This window comes from Anabrus simplex, chromosome 4, assembly GCF_040414725.1.
Source record: "Anabrus simplex isolate iqAnaSimp1 chromosome 4, ASM4041472v1, whole genome shotgun sequence".
Lineage (NCBI taxonomy): Eukaryota > Metazoa > Arthropoda > Insecta > Orthoptera > Tettigoniidae > Anabrus > Anabrus simplex.
The window spans coordinates 295,034,867-295,058,256 of record NC_090268.1 but is presented as its reverse complement, the minus strand read 5'-3'; the positions used below and the strand labels follow the sequence as shown (position 1 = coordinate 295,058,256).

The following is a 23,390-nucleotide window of genomic DNA, read 5'->3' as shown; positions in this document are numbered from 1 at the left end:
AGGGAACCAATGAAGTGATCACCCACAATGCCACACCATACGTTCACACCCCACTGTACCTGAAAAGGTGCCTGCTGCACCCAATGGTGTTTATCCACACTTCAGTAGTGCATTATGATGACCAATCACAAATTACAGGAACACAGCAATCGCACACCAACAAAAAGAACCCAACAAAAGTCGTACAACACGGAATACACAATCATCTGGTGGTTATCTTACAAAGTGTCACACTCACAAAGGAAACTGCCAACATGCCAAAACTGTAAGAGATCTTTCTTAAACCAGCAAAAGTCTTATTACACAAAACTCAAGCAGGAGTTTGTTGCCGCACGATGGTGACACATACAGCTAAGACGATGCTGACCTGCCACAACTGCGAGAGAACTTTCTCCAACCAGCAAATGTCTGGCTACACAAAACACAAGTTTTAGAGCACGTACAACGCCAGCCTGCCACAACTGCAAGAGATCTTTCTCCAACCAGCGAACGTGATGCGATACAAAATACACCAGTAGGAGAAATCTGGCACGAAGGCTCTTCTACAGAATGCCATTCAGCAGACCATACACTTGGAACACATTAAGAAACCCATAATGGAGCACAAGAAAAACAAAATCATCATGTGCACAAATTGTGCCAAGGACATCCCAAAAGAAGAAATGCAGTCAGCTGCGACGGAAGATGTACAGCTGGTTTCACAAAGAGTGCACCCCAATGACAACAGCAGAGTTCAACGCTCTGCCCTCAAAAAGAGATTGATCCTGTGAATGTGTAAAACCTGAAAAATTCATCTGCAAACGAATGGTCTTACCCCACTAGCTGCAACAAACAATCCTCTGAGTCAAAGATCAAGTCATGGAAAACAAACAATCCTGTCAAGATATAAAAATGAAACTCAAAGAAAGATTCCTAATGGAAAAAAATAACTCATTCTGGAGACGTAACTACACCAGGCAGATCTCCTATCAGAAAGGCAAACTCAGAAGAACACCAAACCGCAAGACAACACAGAAACATCAGAAGCAGCAAAACAGAACAGACCACCAATCAACACCAATGAAACATCAAGACACAACGACCAACTTATCGACGCAACATGGACACAATCAAACAAAGGCTGGCCCAGCCTACCCACAAAGAGGATCAATCATATCCCAACATGCTCAGAATCAAGTAAATACGACAAAGTGCAGAGAAGATCCCTACAGCATGGCGCTGGACGCCCCGACATAGGAAAGCTGAGAGCAGCACCGCAGACCGCTTGGATATTTGTCAGGAGACTAGACTCTGACACAACGGAAGAGGACATAAAAGAACAACGAACATCAAACGGAATTACCAAGATCATCGGATGAGAACAACTACCCACACGCAGCACAAGTAAGGCCTTCAAAATTGATATACCGATGGAAGAAAGAAATTTAATTATGCATGCTGATCTCTGGCCAGACAGGGTAATCTACCATACCTTTCGTTTTCGAAGGCAATAACCGCAAAGAATAATCTACCTAAGAGGGCAAGTCTGATAAAACACTAGGCAACCTACTGCAGATCGTACAAGGCCTATAAAGCACAATCAACAAAGCATCTGAAAACATCTGGTCAGAGAGTGACATCATGGTAACCACTGAAACTTTCTTGACAGAACCACTCAGTCTTGCCAACCACTCACTTGCAAAATTGAAGCTAAGAGACAGACCAGAGGGAGGGGTCTCCATATTCTACAAACCCTCAGTTGGAACAATCAATAAAATAATTAAGACAACTCGGTAATAATGAAAACCTCAAAGTTAACAATAATAAGATTATATATCATGTACAGTTCCTCCTCAAAAGACACAATAGAGATAATAACCGAGACCATTGCCCAAACAAAGACAGACAAGAACATCATCCTGGAGGGAGATTTCAATTGTAGAATCGACAAGCCCAGCAATAATACGAGGGAAGTGCTGAATATACTATATGACGAAGGATACTTCCTGATCTACAAACCAAAGTAAATAACCTAAGTCACTCATAACAGCACAAGCGCCAAACAAAACAAGTGAAAGAACTTCCAGAAAGATAGACGTTAATTCCTTAAACAACACTTGAGCAATATATGAAACTAATTAGCATCTAAAAGCCAATAACATAAACTGTGCTTTTAGTAACGATACAAGAAGCCTTAAAAACTGCAACCACCCCGGTCATACAAAGTACAGCAAAACATGGTTCAACACAGAATGCTATCTTCTGCAAGTTCTGCAAGCCCTACATGAGGACAAACTACATAAAGAAAAGACCGTGCTGGAAACTTACACAGTCAAATGTAAAGAGTACAAAGCCATCCTGAAAGTACATAGAAAATGAAGCCCTTATGGAGGCAGAAGAAGTGCTTAAAGACCCTATTGTAGCCACCAGGAGAAAGTCCAATTGAAAACCTGCGGAAATCCAAATGAAAGTATGGGAAAAGCACTTCTCAGAAGTCCTGAACCTAGCACAATCGCAAACAGCGTACAACATTACCCACCACACAAGAACTAGCCCAATCTCACAATACACAACAGAAGAAGTGACGACAGTAATATAGGAGACAAAAGACAGGAAGGCGACCGGCCCAGATGAAATTTACGAGATGATAAAAAACTCATCAGAAACACTAAGCGAACTATGGACAGACCTGTTCAACAGATGCCTATCAACAGGGGAAATATGAGACAAATAGAGAAAATTCATGATAAAGGTCATCTACAAAGGCAAAGGTGAAAGCAATAACCCAAACTCATACTGTGGTATTGCCCTGGAGAATAACATTTTCAAATGTCTTTATAAACCTAATCCTCAAGAGACTCACTCCGGCACTAGATCCAATGATCCCTGACCAACAATTTGGGTTCAGGAAAGGAAGGTCCACCTTGCATACCGTAAGCAATCTATTAAATGACATAGAGGAAGCACTTAGATAATCCAAAGGAATATTTCACACAATATTCGTAGACTTCACAAAGACCTTCCAACTTATTGACCAGATCAAAGCTTGCTAAGAAACTAGAACATATTACGTTAACGGAGGACCATGGAATCACACGGATGATAAGGAACATTTTGGCCTACAACAAAGTGGAAGTATGCGACGGAATATCGACCTCAAAAGAAATAATCCAAACAAATGGAGTACTGCAAGGGGATCCACTAAGCCCCATCCTGTTTAACGTCATGACAGCAGACGTCACAGTAATTTTAGAGGAAACAACTTCGTTTCTATCTATACGCAGATGACATGGTCCTGGGTTTTCCAAACCGGCAAAAGCTACAGAAAGTACTAAACGACTTTCACAATTCTGCAGTTGGTAAAGATCTCAGCTTAAACCAAAGAAAGACAGTGTACATGGCTTTCCAAAAAGGGAGAAAACTATCAGCGGAAAACAAAATGACCCTCAACGAAGAACAACTCACATCTGTCAATACCTACAAATACCTCGGCATCACCCTGCAAACAATGTGCCACTCTTTCAGACACCACATAAAGGAACGAGCAACAGCTGCCATCAGAGGAATATACGATCTGAAGAACATAACCAAACTCTCACTACGAACAGCAATGGTACTCTTCCAAGCCAAAATAACTCCCACTATCTCATACAGCCTAGAGCTACATAATATGGGAAAGGCTAACCACAACAGAACTCACCACGACAGAAAAAGTGAAAGCACGATTCCTTAAGAGAGCACTGGGCGTAGCAAGAACGTCATCGCCCAAACTAATTTATGAATTAGCAAGGGAACCTTTCTATATCGAAGACCTCCAGTTCAAACTACACCTGCCATGGGATGATCTTGAACAGGCCGTGTTCTTCCCAAGGATGCAGTAGATCTTGAACAGGCCATATTCTCCCCAGGGATGCAGTAGCCTGCAGACGTCTTTCTGAAATCTGAAATGGGTGAAAGCAATAGAACATATTACGTTAACGGAGGACCATGGAATCACACGGATGATAAGGAACATTTTGGCCTACAACAAAGTGGAAGTATGCGACAGAATATAGACCTCAAAAGAAATAATCCAGACAAATGGAGTACTGCAAGGGGACCCACTAAGCCCCATCCTGTTTGAAGTCGTGACAGCAGACGTCACAGTAATTCTAGAGGAAACAACCTCACCAGGACACCACCACTTCACCTCCCTTTCAATGAGCAGTGGTTGGTGACTACGCGACATAAACTTGAAATGGAAGATAGGAATTAAATAAAATTAAATAAACTTGACATTTACAGTTCTTAAAAGCCTATGAAGTGTTGCACCAGTTGCCTATCCAGATAGTGTTCTTGATACAGGTGTTGTGCCTGCTATGGGTTCTGTCTAGCTTCTCTATGAGCACTGTTTTGAGACTTGCCTCAAAGGAGGGGAGCTACATACCTACCTACTAACCATCGTATACTGTTACAGTTCCAATGGGGAACACTTTGCCCAACCAGTGTCCTAAGAAACTTGGAACGCATACTATGTAGCTATTTAGTTGTCTGTATCCTAGCCACAGACAATCACCTCCTCATCCTCATCCAACTCAGCTTCATACCCTATGCCATGATACCAACTGCCCTTTACAGAACCAAATAAACAAATCAGTCTGTAGAAACTATGAAGTATGCAGCCTTGCCACATCCCAGGCAATTGGTGGTAAGGAAAAATACTTGCGTGGGATTTGAACCTTCGTACCCTCAAGCAGAGATGCCAACTATTACGATTCAATCGTAATAATTACGAATTACCCATCATAATTACGCCTTTACGAATCACACACCACAAATTACGATTTTTTGTTGATTTTAAAATATAAGTGTATGAAGTGTTCAAAAGGATACACAAGGCGGCGTGAATTCTCAGAATATTATCTTCGGATTTCTCAGAAATAATTTATCCCCCTTTCCTGTCCCTCGTTTAAGAATATTTCGAAGTGTGTGCTTCCAGTACCGGAAATTTAGGCACCTGTGAAGTGGCATATCTTGCGAAGTTGTCCTTGTTCGTCACATGATCAGACTTCCATGCAAGTATGAGAGTTCTTTTGTCTTTGTTTTGGTGGTAAAGTGGTGACAAACTCTGTTTAATTGTGAATCCTGTTTGGGTGACTGTTGAAGAAGTATTTATTGCGAGTTTGGTTGCCAAATTTACATATATTGCTCTTCTAGGATATATGCTAATCGTGTGTTACGAAATGCGAAAGGTTTGAAATAATGAAGGGATTTCTTGTGCAGGAAAATACGTGTGATTACGTTACCATGACTAGTGACGCTAGTAATACATATAGTTGGAAATTTACGGAGGTATACGCGGAAGAATGGCCCAGTTTAATGCGCTCCTCAAAATCTCATTCACACGTGTTTTGTAGTGTGTGGAGCCGCAATGTTTCGGATGCGCATGATAAAGATGAACAAGACTGAATTTCGTGCTAATATGAACTCCGAACTGTTAAGTGCTCTGTTAGTGCAGAGGATGCACATGATATGAAAAGAAAAAGCATGTTACCAGTGTACGTTTACCAAACAGTAACTACAAGCTTTAAATGATATGTAAGTTAGTAAGATCACGATTTTAAAAAATATATATATATCTACGACCGCCCCCCACCCCCCGTGCCCTAACGGCTACATTACGAATTACCTTTTTTGAAAGTTGGCATCTCTGCCCTCAAGCACTGTCCACTATCATATCTCCAACTGCGCCCCTGCCAACTGACCTACTGTGAGGCTTGACAAACCCCAGACAGTTCCCAGCCTATACAATACCTGTTCCTGGTCTGGGTGAACCCGTTGTAAGGTACGGGTTCTTCGTATTTGTGCTCGTTTCATGGGTTCATTCGGGCTACTCATAAAGAATTGATAGGGGTGTTCTCAATTCCTGCTGTCTTCTAGCCCGTTACCACACACATTGTTATATTGCGCCAGTTTAGGGAGAGGGACCAATTTATTTCAGAACTGTAGTGAACATGGCAGGTTGCATAAAACTAGATCGCAAGAGGCAGATGGATCACCCAGTATATGTGGCAGTAAGCAGTGATGTGAAATGTGCAAAAAGTACAAAATAAAAGTAATTATTGAGCTGAATTACAGTTAACTGAGAAATATTCTACTCAATTACAATTACTTCAACAAGTAATCAGTAAAATAACAATTATTACCTCACAGAATTAAAGTCTTCAAGAAATCTGACATATTTCCACGTGCAAGAAAATATATATTACTCCATTATAGAGAATAATACGGTTATTGGGTTTACATCCCACTAATTTTGTGGTTTACAGAGACACAGAGGTGCCACGATTTAGTCTTGCAAGAGTTCTTTAACGTGCCAGTAAATCTATCAAGACGAGTCTGACATATTTGAACACATTCAAATACCACCAGACGGAGCCAGGATCGAACCTGCCAAGTTGGGGATAGACGATCAACGCCTCAATCCCGTCTGAGCCACTCAGCCTGACCCATTATAGAGACATTAAGTGGCTGTTGTCACTAAATAAGACAAATTTTGCAATTCACACACTCCTATTCCTATTATTTTGAGGGCCAAGTAATTTAAAATATTTATTCTAATAGTGGAATGGAAATTCCTTAACCCGTTCGCCATCCCATGTTTATGCCAGTTCCGTTATCGTCAACGTGAAAACCTACAAAGTCCTTACTGGATTTGATAGTTTCATCATTCCATACTTTCGCACAGGTATGCCTGGAATTTACCCACGTCTCATCCAAGTAATATATTGGTCTTCCCTCCTCCTGAAACTTTATCTGACGCAAATAACGTCTTTGCCACAAAACTATTTCCTCCCTTTCAATGAGCAGTGGTTGGTGACTACGCGACATAAACTTGAAATATACAGTTCTTAAAAGCCTATGAAGTGTTGCACCCGAATACAAAGGCAAGGTTTCATCACTGTTCACAGACTCTAACATCTTGTCAATTGATGGTATTTCACTTCCAAAGAAAAACTTGTGTGCTTTTCGTCCAATTGCATCCTTAGTGAAACAATCACACTTGTCCACTAACTTTGTTTTATTCAGACTGTTCCTACAGTTCTAAGTTCCTTTCTAGCCTGATAAATACTAGTCTTAGTAATGGCAGTAGTAGCAGCTACTAACCTCGTCACATTTTCGAGAGTACTACTAGGATTAGAGTCACTAAACTTCTTTAAAATGTTGAGAATACACTGTTTTTCTACACTTCTAAATACTTTTCCCTTGTTATGCTTTACGTGAGAAGGGCCAGGCTCATCCATATTCACTCCACATGGAACTTAAACAAAGGTTATGTAAACGTAATTTACAACAGTTAACTAAATCCTAAACACCAAGACAAAGACTGACTACCATCTTAAATAATAATGATATATTACTAAATATTACCACGAAGGAATGAAATGAAAATCCACAGCTTGTTTCCAGTCATTCGACCAGGTCAGGAATGGAATGAATGAAGCCCCCATCTAAGGGCGAGGATAGGAAAAGTGCCGGCTGCCAAAGCCTGTCGCACTCCTCTGGAGCAATGATAAATGACTGATAGATGAGATGAAACGTTGATGGAGAGTGTTGCTGGAATGAAAGATGACAGGGAAAACCGGAGTACCCAGAGAAAAACCTGCCCCCACTCTGCTTTGTCCAGCACAAATCTTATATGGAGTGACCGGGATTTGAACCACGGTATCCAGCGGTGAGAGACCGGTGCGCTGCCGCCTGAGCCATGAAGGAATTAGCACGTGGGATGATCATCGGCGCACGGCGCACGGGTCATAGCACTGCGGAGATTACATGCGAATTCGGGTTTCTGAGGTCAACAGTGTCGAGGGTAGATCTTCAACATCGCAGAGAAAATTTTATCACCCGCATAAACTGCCACATGGGAAGACCATAGGGGTTTAACGAACTGACATCACGTCACCTCTGCAGAGCCATACTGGGCCCTCGACGGGCTACTGTGAGTCAGGTCACCACAATGTTGGGAGTCAGGAAACCATTTCTATCAGGACTGTAAGGAAGCAACTGCACCGCATAGGCTTCACTAGCTGAAGACCAACTCGTGCCCCTTCGCTGACACCTCGACACAGAGCTCAATGATGTGCATGGGCCCGCACACATCAGCAATGGACCATGGAACAGCGGCAGCGTGTGGTATGGTCCGATGAATCCTGGTTCTGGTCGTATCTTTCTTTTTTTTTGCTTTACGTCGACACATGTCTTATGGCGACGATGGGATAGGAAAGGCCTAGGAATGGGAAGGAAGCGCCCGTGGCCTTAATTAATGTACAGCCCCAGCATTTGCCTGATGTGAAAATGGGAAACCACAGAAAAACATCTTCAGGGCTGCCAACAGTGGAGTTCGAACCCACTATCTCCCGATTACTGGATACTGGCCGCACTTAAGCGACTGCAGCTATCGAGCTTGGTCCCGGTTGTATCGAGCTGATGAGCGCATGAGAGTGTGGTGTATGCTCCATAAAGCGAATTTGGGTTTCTGAGGTCAACTGTGTCGAGGGTAGATCTTCAATATCGCAGAGAAAATGCTACAGATCCTGCGTGTCAACAAGGTTGTGTCCATGTAGGAGGTGGCTAGGTTCTGGTCTGGGCAGCTTTCTCATGGTCGCAATTAGGCCCCGTTGTCCGGCTGCAGGGAGCGCTGACAGGTGCATGTTATGTGGACATTCTTTCAAACTATCTGCACCCCTTTCTGACCCTTGAGTACCCTAATGGAGATACCAATATAAATGGTTTGTGATACCATGTTTCAACAGGACAATGCGCCATGTCACTGCTCTATGGAGGCATGCAGGAGGTTGGAGGAGCACTCCAGTGAAGTTATGACCATGGATTGCCCCTCTAGATCTCCAGATCTTAATCCAATCGAGTATTTATGGGATGCTGTCGATGCTGGTGAACGCTCCACGAACCCCGCATCAACTACACAAGACCAATTGGGGGTATCAGTGCAAGATGCATGGGTCCAGATCCCTTCAGAATGATTCCAACACCTCGTAGAGTCAACGCCTCACCGTATTGCTGCCGTTTTGAGGGCTCGCAGAGGAGCAACTTGTTAATAACATCACATTCAGTGTCTTCCCATGACTTTCGACCATTCAGTGTATATCAGCACATATAGATTCATAATGATATAATATACTGAAAGTATATCATGCAAGCACCTACACTAGGAGGACACTTACCTAATTGACGTTATTGGCTCCAATTCAACAGCTTGACAGCTAGTTTGTCCATCTGTTAAAGATAATTTTAGCATCCTAGGAGCGGCACGTGAATCTTCATTTGCTTTTGGAGCAGATATATTACGTATCTTTTGAATCTGCACAACTATCTGTCCGGGTATCTACAAGAAAAATTTGAAATACTGCCATTAAAGACCAGAAATATCAACGACAAACACCAGTATGGTAAGGGGATTTTGATTTGCAGTCAATAATCACACAATGAACACAGTTACAATAAGGATTACAAAACCATTCGAACATTACTGTGGTAGGATAAAGAGTAAACAGAGATACTGCAAGAAAAATTGTCCTCCTCAGTTTTAACCAGCAAAAGTTTTACATAACTAATCACGTCAAGCAGCAAAAAATCAATACTGACCATAAAAACATGAAATAACTCTAATTATCATTTATGTAACAATGTATGATAGCTTAACAATGAATGCAATCAATTTTTTTTACAATTTGTTTGACACTGCACTGACACAGATAGGTCTTATGGCGACGATGGAATAGGAAAGGCCTAGGAGTGGGAAGGAAGCGACCATGGCCTTAATTACGGTACAGCCCCAGCATTTCCTAGTGTGAAAATGGGAAACACGGAAAACCATCTTCAGGGCTGCCGACAGTGGGACTCGAACCCACCACCTCCCAGATGTGAATTTACTTTAAGTCCTCTACAATCCTCTACTCGTAACTAGCTCTGTGGCCTTGTTTAGTTCCATACTGCCTACATTTAAATCATTAGAAACCAAGTCTAACCAATGTCATTTTGGTCTCCCACTACTTCTCTTACCCTTGATGACAGAGCCCACTACTCTCCTATGCAACCTTTCCTCCTCCATTCAGTTCACATGACCCCACCACCGAAGTTGTTTTATCCATACAACTTCATCAATTGAGTTCATTCCTAACTTAGCATTTATCTCCTCATTCTGAGTACCCTCCTGCCATTGTTCCCACCTGTTTGTACCACCGATCATTCATGCTACTTTCATGTCTGTTACTTCTAACTTGTGAATATGATATCCTGAGTCCACCGAGCTTTCACTCCTGTACAGCAAAGTTTGTCTGAAAAACGGTGTAAAGAACAAACTTCTTTCTCACATATTACTGTTGATCACAACTGTGAGCTCACTGCATTAGCTTTGCTGCACCTTGATTCATTCTCACATACTATACTACCACCCTGGGAGAATACACATCCTAAATACTTGAAGTAATCTACCTGTTCCAGTTTTGTATTTCCAATGTGACATTCAATTCTCTTAGATTTCTTCCCTACTGACCACTTTGGTCTTGGAAAGGCTAATTTTGATATCATACTCATTGCATCTACTGTATTTTCAATTTCCAAGATTTTAGATTGCAGGTTTCCACCACAGTCTGGCACTTAAGACCATTAAGGCCAAACTGCTTGGAACATTTCCATCTTAATCAATCCCTTCCTGCCATTTTATACCTTACAGTAGATGATCCTTGTAAATTATGAACAATGAAGGTGAAAGATTACAGCCTTATCCAACCCCTATAAGTAACTTGAACCAAGAATTCATTCTACCATCAATTCTCACTGCAGCCCAATTGTCAACATAAATGCCTCAGATTCCTGTTTCCGTTAAACGTGCACCCAACTGTACCACCACTACATGCGCACGGACTGACAGTCCGGAACTGTTCGTAACCTAACTTTCCTTTCACTTCCATTCTTTTTCCCAAGAATTCCTTATTTCTCTCTTTAGTGAGTCAATTTTACATTGTAATTACTTTATATTGATTTTATTGATATTAATAATAAACTGATACATAAACTATATTTAGATCAACATTATCCTTTAGGCTAAATCACAAATCAGGGGACTTTGCAAACTCAGTACAACAATATTAATTAATCTAAGCTAACGTCAAGTCAGTCTCGTCAGCTATCCATCGTCTTATTTTGACAAACACCATGTACAAAAGGAATAACACTTCTACAGCAGAAAGGGCTAGGATATTTACACAAACAAGTTCAAATACTTTTATATACACATTCTGTCTAGCCCATCATAAACAGAAAAATGAACCTCATCTCCTGACTGATTCCACTAACGTGTATTTCAAAAGTCAGTACAACTGATTCAGATTTTATTCATCATTACTGTATCTTAGTACATGTTGATTAGTATGTGTACTCTGTTGCAACAGTCAATGCACAACAGTGTGGGAGCATGTTCTAGGCAGATGTACTTTTCACAATCTTTAAACTGGAACCTTGTTGGTCTGTTCTTCTTTTGATCGCAGAAACTTCATCGCCTTCGAGTCTATTCTACTCCAAGCCTCGTTGGAGGCTTTACATACATAAGGAAGTCCCAAGATTTCCTGAAAGCGAAGGTTGATTGCTGTTGGGGTGTGCTCAAGCTGAACTTTGATTTCAAGTAGTCGGTGAGGAGATGCTTGGCTAACATTTTCCAAATATTCTTTCCTTGCGATTGTGTTGTTGGTATTGTCTTTGAAAATTATATAGGCATTTATACCAGCAATGTTTAGGAAAGAGAAGACCACAACCACAGCCCAAGGTCACGATGTTCTTGCTACGGAGTAAGTGCATTTTATTTCATCCACCTTAACGCCCGACTTACAGAACGAACACAATTTTGTCCTCTCCTAACTTGTATGACACAAGGGTTAAGTTTTTCCTGAAGGCAAATATCCTCGATTCCACTGGGCGATTGCTGGCAGTGGTCATAAAAGGGGGAATTTCACACTTATTGTTGTGAATCATTCCAACAAGTGAAGCAAATCTTGAGCGAGAGAAACAAACACAAACCATTTGTCGTAAGTAATGTTTCCACCAGATTTTTATACGGGTTTAACCAATCTTTTTACAATTTGGTGAGGCGTGTTTTCAAACTAATATGGGCCTTCAGGCTGTCTTTCACAATATATCTCCATATTACTTGTGTAACACATCTTGGCATCAGCAAGTGCAAAAATGTTTATCCCGTACTTAGCCGTCTTGGATGGAATGTATTGACGAAAGCCACATATACCTATAAATGCATCTAGCATTTCATCAATGGTCACTAGTTCGGACAAACTATATTATTTCCTACAGTTCCCGATGAACGTTTGTGCTAAGTATCGCACTGCAGCGAGTTTATCAATTTACGTTGGTTTCGGGAGTTGATGTGAACAAATTTCAAACATTTCAACAAGAAACGGAAAAATTTATGCCCAATGCAAGCCTGAAATATTTGATTCCTATACCATCATTCTGCCAGAGATCTTGCAAATTCGTGTGGGAGATTTTCAGTGCCCCACCAAGGAACAGAACACCTAGACATGCCTTCATCTCAACAACATTGGTATTGGCTGCATTTTGGCATCGAGATTATTTTTCATGAATCGTAGCTATGTAACAATTTATGCACATTACAATTTCTTGTAGCATTTCATCAGTAAAAAATAATTGCAGTGCTTCAACTGGCATCATAGCATTCTTGGCAACATTTACTATTCCAGCCAATATAATATTACGTTCAGGTTACCTGACCCTTCTATTATGATTCATTACAGACCGATGGTTCCACTTGGTCCCGTCCTTTCCAACATACACTTCATGCTGCTCACTTTCATTCATGTCCTCTTCACAAGTGGATAGTTCACTCTCAGAATTATGCTCACTATATTTACGATGCCCCAATCACTGCCATCACTCACACCAACTTCGTCGTCCAACTATAGCTCAATTTGATCCATAGCTCTCTGAATAACTCCCTGGAAAGAGGAGTTATTCATAACTCATTTTATATTATAGTGTTCATCCCGCTTTAAATAATCAAGAGTAGAAAATAAGTCAAAATTCACCCAATAGTGAACATGCAGCTAATAGATACACGGTACATTACTTGATAAATAGTAACGGAAGAATGCATGGCTTACCAAAAGAGTGTGTACGATTAACCCATCCACTTACCTTATAAACATCAGTTCTGGACCTTTAAATTACCGTTTAAATGGTGGTGTTTATAAGGTTCAATCAAGACTGTGCTTAAACGATAATATCACTGCAACTACTGGCTCAAATATTGTCAAACTTTCATATAAATACTCAAAAATAACCATTTCAATGGAATGTGCTACATTACAGTGAAAAATATGAACTATGCACTATAAACTCACCTAGTAATTCTTTTTAGTGTGGAATATCTTGAAGCATTCAGGCATGTGAAGAGCTACTTCGCAGACCTCGCACTCCCATGTTTAGGCGTAATTTCGATATTTTGAAAAACAGGATTTACCCCAGGAATTCCAGTGAATGGTATTTTGGTAGGAGTACATTGCAATGGACAGGCAGATTCCCATTTCCACTCTTCAACTTTCTGTTTTTTCCTACGGTCCGTCGGAACAAGTACGTTTGTAATATTTACAATGCTTCTTCACTCGTATTACTATCTCTAACTTCACAAAGCACAGATAACGTATCCACATCACTACATTCACAGGAAGAACTTTCAGATATAATCTTCTTCACAATCACTATTCAGTAAAATATCCACGACTTCTCGCTCGGTAATAGCCTCACGCATGCTCATCTTTACTCGCTGAATACCCCTGGCATCAGCTCAATGCTATCTTCAATTTATGTGGTTAATCCCCTAAACATGACTCAAATACAGCTGAAGAGACTTCCTTCAGATATAAAGAATGATTGTAATGCCATCTGTTGAGTTTTTAATGTACTCCCTTCCCTTTACCGTCGATAAAGCAAGACGCTGCATTACCCTGTCGATTCGACGGTTAGGTAAGCCGGGCACAGGCTCGTGCATCCCGTCGATTCAACGGTTAGGTAAGCCGGTGGGTTAACAAGTCGCCAGTACACTCCTGCAGACTGAGACTCCTATCTTCCATTGAGACTCTGCCAGTCTGCAGTTGACAATACAAAGCTCTATAATCAACAGCTTGGTGATTGATATATTCTCACACTGTCACAGCCTTTGTATTGTTGCAGAAAGAAGCTTGCTTTGTATATCTGTGGTACCAAAAATAATAAAGTGCGGACTGTCACTCCCCGGCATGTGTAACGGTGGGTTAACATTGTAATACCAATATAAAAACTGATTTCATTTTTGAATTTGGCACCCACGATTTAGCAAAGAATACCTATTACATTCTTTGTGACAAAAATGCTGTTGACCAGTGAATCTATCCTTAATCGCATAATCCACGAGTATGGCTAACACCTTTTCCCTCTGTACTCTTATCATACGCTGCCTCTAGATTTACGAAACATAACTGTCTGTTCCTCTCGTAGTATGGTATTTATCAATTACCTGGCATATAAGGAAAATCTGATCCTGACAGCCCCTCTGTGGTCTGAAATCACACTGGTTTCCATCCAACTTCCTTTCAACCACTGATCTCACCCTCCCTTCTACAATGCCAGTGAACACCTTGCCTGGTATATTGATCAATGAAATACATTGATAGTTGTTGTAATCCTTCCTGTTCCCTTGCTTATAGGTAGGTGCAATTACTGTTTTCATCCAATCAGAAGGTTCTTTACTAACATTCCATGCTATTCTAATTATTCTATGAAGCCAATTCATCCCTGCCTTCTCACTACATTTCACTATTTCAGGTCTAATTTAAGCTATACCTGCTGCTTTATGATAAAGGAGTTTATTACAATCCTTTCCACTTCCTCAAGTATAATTTCCCTGACATCCTCATCGTTGCAACTTATGCAGTGATATAATAGAAGATATCTTGTTAATAAAGACTAATCCACAGTTGCCCAATGTGGTTTTAAATGAACACAAAAACTAATTAAAAAGGAGCAACTAGGCCTTTCCACTTGTTATTAAACAATTATTTTCCTCATTTAATATTCATGACAGTGTTTTGTTCTCAACTTTGCTTGGTATGGTTAGGCTCACTAGTGTAACCTATGCTTGTGAACTTTTACCCTAGAATCTATCAATTCAATCGCCGAAAAAGTATTTATTTACTATAATATCTGCCTACAGTTTTTAGCTGTAGTGTAACCTTTATATACCGGTATGAAAATATAAGTAGCCTATTTGACATATGTTACCTAGAATAGTAACTGTTTCCACAATTATTATTATAGGTATGGGTATAGGTGTGTTGTAATACCAGTATTCTATCCAAACATAAATTATTCATTCCAATGTTCAGACTACACCTCAGTGACGCCTAGACAATCTGACAGCTGATGGTGCAGCTGCTGAGGATCCAACAAGTCTGAGCTGAGGACTTAACATTTATTCAAATATTTATTTATTTATTTATTTATTTATTTATTTATTTATTTATTTATTTATTTATGTTAATGGGGCTTATGCAAGAAGGAATGAAACAAAGAAAGAAAAAAGAAAAGAAGAATTTGTCTAGTCAGCAAAAGATGATGTCTGAATACATTAGATACTGACTTTTGAGTAAAGAAATAAGGAAAAAATGAGATGATATAAGATGTTGTTAACAGGTGTTAAAAAATGAAGGGAAGAGTAGTGTTGAGTAAAATTCTTCGTCAGGAACACCAAAGCACACAATGTAACTACCTCTCCTTCTCTCTCTCTCTCTCTCTCTCCCATAAAGTCGACAGACTCAAACTGGGAGTGCCTGCCAGGCGTTTCTGTTTCCAACTAGACATTTCAGATCCTTCAGTGATGACTTTTGTTGCTTCTTTGAAGTAGAGTCCATCCACCTCATCCTCTCCTCCTCTCTGCATTCCCTCTATTTTTCCAAACATGATCATTTGTTCAACAGAACCAGACTGCTTCACTATGTAACTCAGCTTTAGCTACAGGCCTCAGTCTTATCTGAAGAACCCACTTATTCGTTTTCTTGGCAGTCCAAGGTAGAAGTCTCCTCCAGCATCATAACTCAAACACATCAATTTCCTTTATATCTCTCTTTTCTATGTTCAATTCTGACAACCATATGTAGCTATGGGAAAGACTAGTGCCTTAACCATTCTGATCTTAGTGTGCAAAGACATATCATGGCATTTGAAAATGTTATGGAAACTTCTGAATGCTGCCTTACCGAAAGTTAGTAATGTGTAAGTTGCAATCATATGTTCTGCAGCTCACCTAGTATACCATCTGTGCAACAGAGCCAGTTGCTGCACACCTGTGTGTATGTTGCCATGTCAAACAGCCGACAGCCGTCAAAATACACATGCATCATTTGTTACTGCAGTAATAACAGTGTCCTCTTCAGAAAAAAATATTATGCGAGCAGAGTACACTGCTTATAAAAGACTGCTTCACTACAAACCCAATCCCACCTCAGCACTGACTTTGTAGTTAAACATAAGAAATGCAAATGAAATAAATTCTGGCAATGTTTGTAATTTATGAAATGAAAACCTACAACCTGTTTTACAGTGAGTGACCAGGTCAGGAATGGAATGAATTAAGCCCCCATCTTGCGGCGAGGACAAGAATTGTGCCGGCTACCGAAGCCTGTCTCACTCCCTGGGGCAATGATTGACAGATGAAATGAAATGATACTGGAGAGTGTCACTGGAATGACAGATGATAGGGAAAACTGAAGTACCCAGAGAAAAACCTGTCATGCCTCCGCTTTCTCCAGCACAAATCTCACATGGAGTAACAGGGATTTGAACCATGAAACCCAGCGGTGAGAGGCCAATGCGCTGCTGTCTGAGCCAAGGAGGCTGTTCGTAATTTATATTAAACCATTTTACTGTAAGTTTCAATACTTAAAATAATTGCAACTTCTCTGTTTAAATTCCTCGCGAGCTATCTGTCCTGATTTTGGCCTCCTTCCTCTTTTTAGCTTTTCTAAATTTTCTGTGATATCCAATTTGATTCTTTTTTCTTTTTTCTCGACCACAATAATCTGCGGTCATGTTCGTTCTTTACAATATTCTTAATTTCATACTGTAATTCCTCTAGTTCCCAGTTAAGGATATTAAATACTTCAAAACAATTCCTAATCTTTTTAAAAAAGTTGGAATGTTTTCTAGTTTGCATTTAAGGAGGAGGAGGAGGTGGTGGTATTGGTGGTGGTGGTGATTATTGTTTCAAGATGCAGTACAACTGGGCAACCAACCTCTAGCAACACTAAACAGAAGGAAAATGGAAGAGATCTTGACACTTCGAAGAATGAAGGTTTCGGCATAAAAAAGGAAAGGCCATGAAAATGAGACCCTTAAACCCTGCAAACCTAATACTGTCATGGTCGGAAAAGAACAAGAGTTGACAAGGGAGATCGGATAGGAAATATGAAGGCTAGGAGCCTAACACACATAAGTAGAAGCAATGCTAAGCTCAGCTAGGGGAACTGTGACCACCAACCCATGTTCCAAAGTTGAGAGCCCTTGGTCCCCCCTTCCTTTGTCTCTCACAACAGGCAGAGGATAATGTGGGTGAATGCAAGGGATACCGTAGGTGTATTCTATTGCCTCCACCCTCAGGATATGTATCTGGGGAAATGAATACCTTTCCTATTTCATCTTAGCTTGACTTGTAAGTTGTACAGTAACAGTTCCATGATCTGACCCACAGTCTGTACTAAATCTAGTTTTCAGTACAGTAATTACTCTTCATCTTCTAGAACCAATAATTAGAGCCCTACACGGATGCGGATATCTGCGGATTTTCCCTGCAAAGTTACTGTCTTGGTGGATGCAAACTGTATGGCAGTGCAGATAATTTTGCTAATAATATTTACAATATCCACGGATAACAATTCGCGGATGCGGATAATGAAGTTTATTAATTTTCACTCAGGTATACTCTTAAATTTGCTTGTCGTTAGGTGACCCTTGACAGTGGTATGGGAGAATTGTAATATATATATAAAGAGCCTTGAGACCATAAAAGCTGTAAATCTGACCTAAGCCCAGCTGGCTCCTGCCTGCAATTAGTGGAAGGAAGGAACAAAGGTCAATACATCAGTAGTTGTCGCAAGAGAAAATCCCTCATAAACCTGTGACTGTGGGGGTCTGATGCCAGGTATTAGACCTATTGTATTATATTAACAGACCTATCCGTTTCAATACCTTGGGTGTTATATACTGTAGATAATATTTACAATATCTGCGGATAGCAATTCGCAAATGCAGATAACTATTTGCGGGTGCGGATGAATGCGGATAATGAAGTTTATTAATTTTCACTCAGGTATACTCTTAAATTTGCTTGTCGTTAGGTGACCCTTGACAGTGGTATGGGAGAATTGTAATATATATATAAAGAGCCTTGAGACCATAAAAGCTGTAAATCTGACCTAAGCCCAGCTGGCTCCTGCCTGCAATTAGTGGAAGGAAGGAACAAAGGTCAATACATCAGTAGTTGTCGCAAGAGAAAATCCCTCATAAACCTGTGACTGTGGGGGTCTGATGCCAGGTATTAGACCTATTGTATTATATTAACAGACCTATCCGTTTCAATACCTTGGGTGTTATATACTGTAGATAATATTTACAATATCTGCGGATAGCAATTCGCAAATGCAGATAACTATTTGCGGGTGCGGATGAATGCGGATAATGAAGTTTATTAATTTTCACTCAGGTATACTCTTAAATTTGCTTGTCGTTAGGTGACCCTTGACAGTGGTATGGGAGAATTGTAATATATATATAAAGAGCCTTGAGACCATAAAAGCTGTAAATCTGACCTAAGCCCAGCTGGCTCCTGCCTGCAATTAGTGGAAGGAAGGAACAAAGGTCAATACATCAGTAGTTGTCGCAAGAGAAAATCCCTCATAAACCTGTGACTGTGGGGGTCTGATGCCAGGTATTAGACCTATTGTATTATATTAACAGACCTATCCGTTTCAATACCTTGGGTGTTATATACTGTAGATAATATTTACAATATCTGCGGATAGCAATTCGCAAATGCAGATAACTATTTGCGGGTGCGGATGAAGGAAGTGCGGATGCGGAGCGGATAAATTTTTTTATATCCGTGCAGGGGTCTACCAATAATGTAATCGATCTGATTCCTGCATTTACCCCAGGTGATGTCCACGTGCATAATCGGTTTTGATTGCTTGAAAAACATGTTGATAATGAAGAGGTCAGTGAACTAAAAAGAACCTACAAGCCATTCTCTGTCTAATTTTGGATTTTTCATTTGTTTTATATTGCTCCAAAACAGACAGGTCTCATGAAAATGATGGGAGGTGGTGGAGGTGATTATGGACAAGGCTAGGATTAGAAAGGAAGCGATCATGGCCTTGATTAAGGTACAATCCCAACATTTACCTGGTGTGAAAACAGGAAACCATGTTCAGGGATGCCAGCAGTCGGGTTCAACCTCACCATCCTCTGAATGCTAGCTCCAAGCTACATGACCCAAACAACGTAGTCAACTTGCTCGGTATTCATTGAAGACTCCTAAGAGTCATATTCAAGAATAAGACTGAGTGGATAGTTCACAAAGTCTACTTTGATAGGAAAATCTAACTTTGCTCTCTAAGTATGCTACTTTCTCCAAAGTTGACTTTGGCTGAAGTAGACTTTGCAAAGTCGAGATTTTACGAACTGAACTGTAATAATAGAAAACAAGAGAAGAACAGCTTCTATCAAGGCTGAAAATTTTGGTTTCATGATCAGGCCTAGCATATCGTAATTTTTAGTTTTTTATTTTTCTCAACCACAGAAGAAAATAAAGATTCGGCTTGTGAAAACATGACAAATGAGGCCTTTTCCTGGCAATCAGTACAGATATCCTTGTAATTATTCTGCTGACAATTGGCTGGCTTACACTTCGTGCCAGCAGAAACTAGTTGAAAATTGCCTATAGCGAAAAATTAATTAGGCTTATAACTAGAACACTGCGCATATTCACTTAACCTCAATCAGTTACGTGTAAAAGCATTGCAATATAAATGAGGAGCTTGGTATCAAAGTTAGACAACTCCATTTTTTTTTTAGTTTTGAGATTTTGGTTGATTCTTAGGTGGCTTTTTATGCTGAATTTGGTTCTACAACTGTTCTGCTTCAAAAAAAAGGACAGAGCTTAGGTAAAATAGCATGTATTTGCTCAGGTTCAGAATCAAAATATGGACTATTGCACAAAAATGACAACACCTTCAGTAGCCAATGAGAAGCTTGCATTCATGCAATCTGCTCCCAACATGCACTGCAAATCCATCATGGCCGAATATTTGCAAGCGATATGAAGAAACTGGGTCAACCAAAACTGCAACTGGCAGAATACCAATATTGACTGACCAAGACTGTCGTAGAATCTGCCATCTTTCTCTACAAGATCGTCAGCGTACCACAAAAAAAAATATAAATGCCATCTTGAAGACTTCAGGGGTTGAAGTTTCAGATCGAACAGTCAGACAGAAACTTTGTGAAAATGGTTTGCGAGCGATGACAAGAAAGAAGCCTTATCTGAACAAAATGCAGAGGCAGAAACGTTTTTCGCACACAAGGAGTGGATGCAAGAAGACTGGGCTAGAGTCATTTGGAGTGAAGAGACCAAGATCAGCATCTTTGGAAGTGATGGAATAAAGTTTGTTCGTCGTCAACCAGACGAAGGACCTGTTACCTGAGTGCACCACTGTCACTATGAAGCATCCCATCAATATCATGGCGTGGGGCTGCATGACAAGACATGGAATTGGGCGTCTGCAAGTGTTACAGGGCAACATTAACGTCAAAAAGTACCAAGTAGAAGTCTTAGTGTTGAAATTCCTGCCCTCTATCCGTGATTTATTTCAAGGTAACAACCATCAGTGCATCTTTCAATAAGACAATGCGCCATGCCACACAGCTAGAATCAATAAGAAATGGTTTGCTGACCATCACATTACTGTGATTCCTTAGCCTGGCAACAGTCCCGACCTCAACCCGATTGAGAACTTGTGGGCAAGGCTGAAAATTTTGGTTTCACAACAGAATCCCAGTAACAAGAGGCCATCGTCAATTCATGGTTCAGAGTGATCAAACCAGAAGATCTCGAAGCCGTGCAGAATTGAGGCAGTGATTAAATCAAAAGGATATCCCATGAAATACTGAGAAACATTGCAATAACATTTGTACCTAATAATTTGTAATTTTCTGAAACTGTTGTGTTGTGAGTATTTTGTTTATTTTATTAAATTTTGAATTTTGAGCAATAAAGTTTAACTTAAATTTTCAAACAGCGGACATTAGAGCATGTTTCCTGAAAATTTGTAAATTACAATGTTTATTTCAACTAAAACTCCTGAGTACAATATTCAATGAATCACTAAAAAGTGTCCAGAATTAATGCCGCTACTGTATGTACAAGGTCTAACTCAGGAAATCTCAGCCCTTAGAACTATTCAAAGAAAACCCTTTCAGCAATGACACCATTGACAATGAAGCATAATGGGCACAGTGGTTAAAGGTTGATGGAAGAGATAGACATCGGTAGAAGTAGTCAAAAAGCTTGGCGATTACTTAAGACGACTCAGTAGTGATCCTAATAAAACATCAACACATTCCAATGTCACAGCAAACCAAATTGCATATCAACTTCTACAAAATGGACAACCATCTATTCCATATCGACTTTCGAATAAAGGAACTGAGGATTATGAGCAGGAGACAGATACACTCACTAAACCTTTTACTTTATCTGAGCTGAATAGAGCAATAAATCAGTAAGAATGGTAAGGCTGCCAGCCTAGATGAAATACGTACTGAGCAAATTAAGCAATTTGGACCTGTTGCTAAACAATGGTTACTAGAACTATACAATAACTGTATAAACACCTGCAAGTGGAGGAAAGCCAGAGTAATCGCAATTCTCAAACCAGAAAAAGACCTCTTCTCAACCCATAGCAAGCAGGATTCCGAAAAGGGAAAAGTTGTACTTCACAGGTCCTCCATCTGACACAGTATATCGAAGACAGATATGAAAATCATGAAATCACAGGGGTGGTTTTTATCAACTTATCTGCTGCATATGATACAATTAATCACCGCATACAAAGGATTACAAGATGACTCAAGTCATTAGCAAACTTCTCCAAAATCGTAGGTTCTTCGTCGAATTTCAAGATCAGAATAGTCAATGGAGGAAACAATATCTATACGAATGACCAACCTCTTCCAGTTGGCACCAGAATCTTCATATATGCGGATGATCGACCTATTGCTACTCAAGCAAACTGCTTTGAGGTTGTAGAAGAGAAGTTATCAGAGGCTCTTTCTGACCTATCCTACTACTACCGAGGAAACGAATTGAAGCCTAACCCATCTAAAACTCAGGTATGTGCCTTCCTACAAACAACACTGCATGAACATCAAGCAGAAAGTGTCAGCTAGAAACAACATCCTTCGCAAATTGTCTGAAAATAATTGGGGTACATATAAAAAGACGATGAGAACTACAGCCCTAGCTCTGTGTTACTCAGCTGTACAGTACGCTTGCCCTGTTTGGTACAGATCCAGTCATGCTAAACAAGTTGACATTTCTCTAAATGAAACATGTCGACTTATCACTAGCTGTTTGAGACCAACACCACGAGATAGAATCTACTGTTTGACTGGAATCGCCCCACCAGATATCAGAAGAGAAGTTGCATCCATGAATGAGAGAACTAAAGCAATTGCCTCATGTGCACACCCATTGTTCGGATATGAACCTGCCCACCGACGATTGAGGTCTAGGAGAAGTTTCCTGAATACAACCGAAAGTCTAAACGAATCTGCAAAATCCACAAGGATGAGATTAAGGAGAACTAGAAATCCTCAAGTTGCTGGTTGGATGCTACCAATTGAACATCTCCCTCCAGGACATGAGGAACATTGGTCTACTTGGAAATCATTGAACAGGCTTTGCACTGGAGTTGGTAGCTCAAGAATCAATATGGTAAAGTGGGCCTTTCCTGGCACATCCAGACTGTGAATTTGGTGAAGACCAAACCATAGCCCATTTCATGAAATGTAGTAAGTGTCCTCTTAAGTTGCACAACGGAGGACTTAACGGCTGCGACCCCTAATGCCTGTGATTTGGCAAAATTCTGTGCAGACACTATTTGATATGTCATTAAGTACCATTATGTTATGTAAAATGTATGCTTCTGTAATGAATAAATAACCTTGAAAATCTTGTGGTCATCACTCAATCACCTGCGATGTTACCTAAAACCGTACTTGTAAACTTATTGCTCATT

At 40.3% G+C, this 23,390-nt stretch overlaps 1 protein-coding gene across 3 annotated transcripts in view; it reads right to left on the bottom strand.

The window, feature by feature from the left end:
- Nucleotides 1–23,390, bottom strand: part of LOC136871902 (tudor domain-containing protein 3) — a 258,745-nt gene that overhangs the window by 214,325 nt on the left and 21,030 nt on the right. Inside the window, exon 4 of one of the 3 annotated variants that reach the window (XM_067145605.2) lies at nucleotides 9,201–9,361. The exons of the other annotated variants lie outside the window; for them this stretch is intronic. Coding sequence (XP_067001706.2) covers nucleotides 9,201–9,361 — 161 coding nt within the window. The remainder of the gene's footprint in view (nucleotides 1–9,200; nucleotides 9,362–23,390) is intronic. 3 annotated transcript variants of the gene reach the window in all.